Source organism: Abrus precatorius, unplaced genomic scaffold (genome assembly GCF_003935025.1).
Source record: "Abrus precatorius isolate BTA unplaced genomic scaffold, Abrus_2018 Scaffold8, whole genome shotgun sequence".
Lineage (NCBI taxonomy): Eukaryota > Viridiplantae > Streptophyta > Magnoliopsida > Fabales > Fabaceae > Abrus > Abrus precatorius.
This window is the reverse complement of record NW_020874428.1, coordinates 20678611-20682257: the sequence shown is the minus strand read 5'-3', so window position 1 is coordinate 20682257 and position 3647 is coordinate 20678611. Positions and strand designations below refer to the sequence as shown.

Below are 3647 nucleotides of genomic sequence, written 5' to 3'. Positions count from 1 at the left end.
CACAGCGAAAGATTTAGGAGAGAGATTTTTTTTTAAACTAACCAAACAAAATCATATTGAATTTAATATGTATATTCAATTATTTTAAGTATATAATAATAAAATAATAAAATCATAAGTCAAATAAAATATTCGTTTTCCTTTATTAAAATTATTTTTCTCTCTTCCATTAAAATCCTTTCTTCTCTCCCTTGGTTAATTTGAACCCAGCGGTCAGTCACTGAAACCAAATATTTGAACTGCATAGCATTACTGAATAATATTTTGATTGCATTGATCACATTCACATGCATGTGGATGCAATTTCAATTATCACAGTGCATTTTCTACAACAATTCACGCTGCTCATCATATGAAGATTGAACAATTAGTCAGAATCAAAATTTACGCGGAGTTAAACGACCAATTAGTCTTCAGCAAGCATCGTTTTTGTAATGCCAATAAGCCTCATTTTTCATGCTTATTTCATAATCACGAGAAGACTAAGAACATTTATGATAGAGCCAATTATTCTAATTGCGCTCAAACCTTGCAAGTCCAACTTTGTGGCCTAGGGTCTTGATGTCTTGTTGCACTTGTGTTCTGAACTCATTATAAGTGAAGGGTCTGTACTTGGAGCTTTCAATCACAATGTCTTCTTTAGGGAACACAAAGTAGCAAAGTGAGATCCTTTCTCTATGATTGTTTAGCTTCACTCTGTGCGTCACGCTTTTGTATTTGCCATCGCTTATTGCCTAAACAAAAGTATTATCCATTAATACCAATAATAATAATAAAGAATTAATATTTGATTATATGTTGAAGAATAAAGTTTTACATTAACAAATCTTGAATTGGTAATTAAATTGGAAACAATGAAAGGATATACAAATAAAATGAAGAGAAAAACTCATAACACTTATCGTTTGTTTGGATGGGAGTAAAGAAATAGAAAAAGAAAGGAATTAGAAGAGAAACATGTTTGGTAGAGTGGAGGAGTTCATTTTTTCTTTTGTAGTTCCATACACACAATAAATCCTACAAATTGGGGAGAGTGAGATGGAGAGAGCAAATGTGTATTAAAAGAATAAATATTTATTCTACTTTTATTATAACTAAATGTGTATTTTAATTATAATTAAAAAAACTTGGTTAAAAAAATGAAGTAACAAATAAAAATACAATATTTTAAAAGACTAAAAATGTATATATAGTATAGTTTCATATTCTAAAAATAATAAATATTTTCTTCCTCATAAAGTTTTTATAAAATATTTTATTGTAATTAATATGTAATAAAAATATTAACGTTGTTATTTTATTCTTTCATTTGAAACTATGATAAAAGATAAAAAAGAATTAAATAAAAGATAAATTAATTCCAACCTTTAAGATTAAATTTAAAGAATCAATTATAATAAAATTTTGTTAAAAAGAGAAATATTTATTATATAAAATTTTAATATAATAAATATTTGTTTAATATTTTTTTTATGTTCAGATGTTTAAATTTAATTAAAGACTGAAATTAATAAAATTATATGATATAAAGTAAATTTTTTATTAATCAAGAAATAAATATATTTTAAAGATTAAATTAAATTATAATATAAGTTAGTCATTATTTATAAATTAATTTCTATAGTTAAAAAATTATGTTTTAATCTTTATAAGAGATTATTTTACGTTTTTGAATCCTTTATGTAATGCGTTAAAGTGTATTAAACAATAAAAACCAATTTAAAAATATTTATTTATAAAAGGATTAAATTTTAATTTTTTTGTAAAGACTAAATTAAAAAAATGTTAACATAGAAATTAAATTTATAATCTAACCTTATCACTAAACAAAGAAAAAAAGTATAAAATAAAATAAAATATAAAATAACATTAGAAGATTAAATAATTATATTTTTTTTTATAAAAATAAATTAAATCTGGACCTGCATCATGTCGCCAAGGTTGATAATTAAGGTGTTGGAAATGGGTTTTACAGTCACCCATTGATCATCTTTGAGCAGCTCTAGTCCACTCACTTCACCTTCTTGGTTCAATATGGACAAGACTGAGCTATCAGTATGCACCTCCATGCCCAAACCAACATTTGAGTTCGAGCAATGTGGATAACGATAAACCCGCACAATTCCCGTGCTTTCAGCCATGTACGACGACGATGACTCAAGCCTCAAGTCAAGCTTCTCCACCATAGCTTCGAATAAAGTTCTACCAATTCTGCTCAAATGGTTTCCATAGTCCACCAGCAAAACCCTTGCCAACCACGACATGCACGCAACCAAGCCTCATTAATTTCTCAATATTAACAAATCATTTTTTAACGCGTTTTCTTTCGCATACATTCAAAAATTATACATTTTCAATCCTATTTACAACAAAATAAATACCGAATTTATTAAGGTATTTTCTTTTTAAATATACATGTATCCTCCATTATAGATAACAACAATAATAAATAGTAATCAAATGTCATAAATTTATATCCTATTTTAAAAATATTCATGGTATTAAAATGTCAAAACGATGTATTATATATTAAATAAATGAACGTATTAAATGGATAAAGGGTGAGTATAATAATCCACTGTTAATAATTAATGTATTTGAAAAATATTATATATATATATATATAGAAGATAAAAAAATATCAATACATTTTTTTTATAAATAGGACTACGAGTAGTGTATAAAAAATTATAATATATAACAAAATAATAGTAAAAATTTTAATATTAAATGTTAGAACTTTTTAATAAAAAATATTATTTTTTATTATAGAATATTTTGGAACACACAGCAAAAAAATATTACAAATAAATAACAAACAAACAAACAAAAAGGTTAAACAAGAGAAACTCAAGGCGTGTTTTTGCTTGCATACCTGAAATAATCGAGCACGGGAAGTTGAGATTGAAATTGAGAAAGGTGAGGCAAAGGCACGTTGAAACCTTCAAGCAAATTGATGTTCTGAGGAGCCCTTGTTAGGGCAGTCCCAGATGTAGTAAGGACAGGGGTGCCCGAAAAGTAACTAATAGGGCCATCATTACATGAGGCCTGTTTGGACTGAAAAGCGAGAGAGAAGAGTTGTTGGGCTTGGTTTTGAAGTTGGGTCAAAAGGGTTGATGGAACCCCATGGTTAACCAAACGAAACAACCCCCAATGCTTGCAAGCCTCTTCAAGCTTGTTCTTGTCATGGGTTAAGCATTGAAGATCTATGATTGGAATGGGATCTTGCTCCTCTTGGATCGAATCGTCATGGTCATGGTCATCTAGGGATAGATTAGGTGGTGGTGAGTGGTTAAGGTGGCGGAGAATAGGAGGAAACGACTCCAAGTTATTCATCTTCTGGTTCATGGGTGCATTAGAAATTTACCATATAGTAATTCACCACTAACTTCGTTTTGAGGAAGGAGAATTGAATATTTATAATAGGACAATTGGGTTAAAAGTTTGAGGTATTCATTGTGTGCATTGATAAATGGTATAAAAGCATTAATATATGCCTTATTTAATATTTTATAAAATATTTAAAAGATTGAATAATAAATATTTATATTTTTAATATAATATTTTATATAGCACATTCTTAAATAGCCACTAAAAGTTTTCTTTTTAAAAAGAAATGTTTATTGTGTATAAACATACATAAGGCA

At 27.4% G+C, this 3647-nt stretch overlaps 1 protein-coding gene across 1 annotated transcript; it reads right to left on the bottom strand.

Annotated features, from left to right (window-relative positions):
- Window positions 1-512: 512 nt before the first annotated feature.
- On the bottom strand, window positions 513-3336 carry LOC113874419 (gibberellin 2-beta-dioxygenase 6-like). Its single transcript, XM_027512641.1, has 3 exons — window positions 2876-3336; window positions 1923-2247; window positions 513-734 (listed from the first exon to the last, which is right to left on the bottom strand). The coding sequence occupies exons 1-3, from the start codon at window positions 3334-3336 to the stop codon at window positions 513-515; spliced, it is 1008 nt and encodes a 335-aa protein (XP_027368442.1).
- Window positions 3337-3647: the final 311 nt, after the last annotated feature.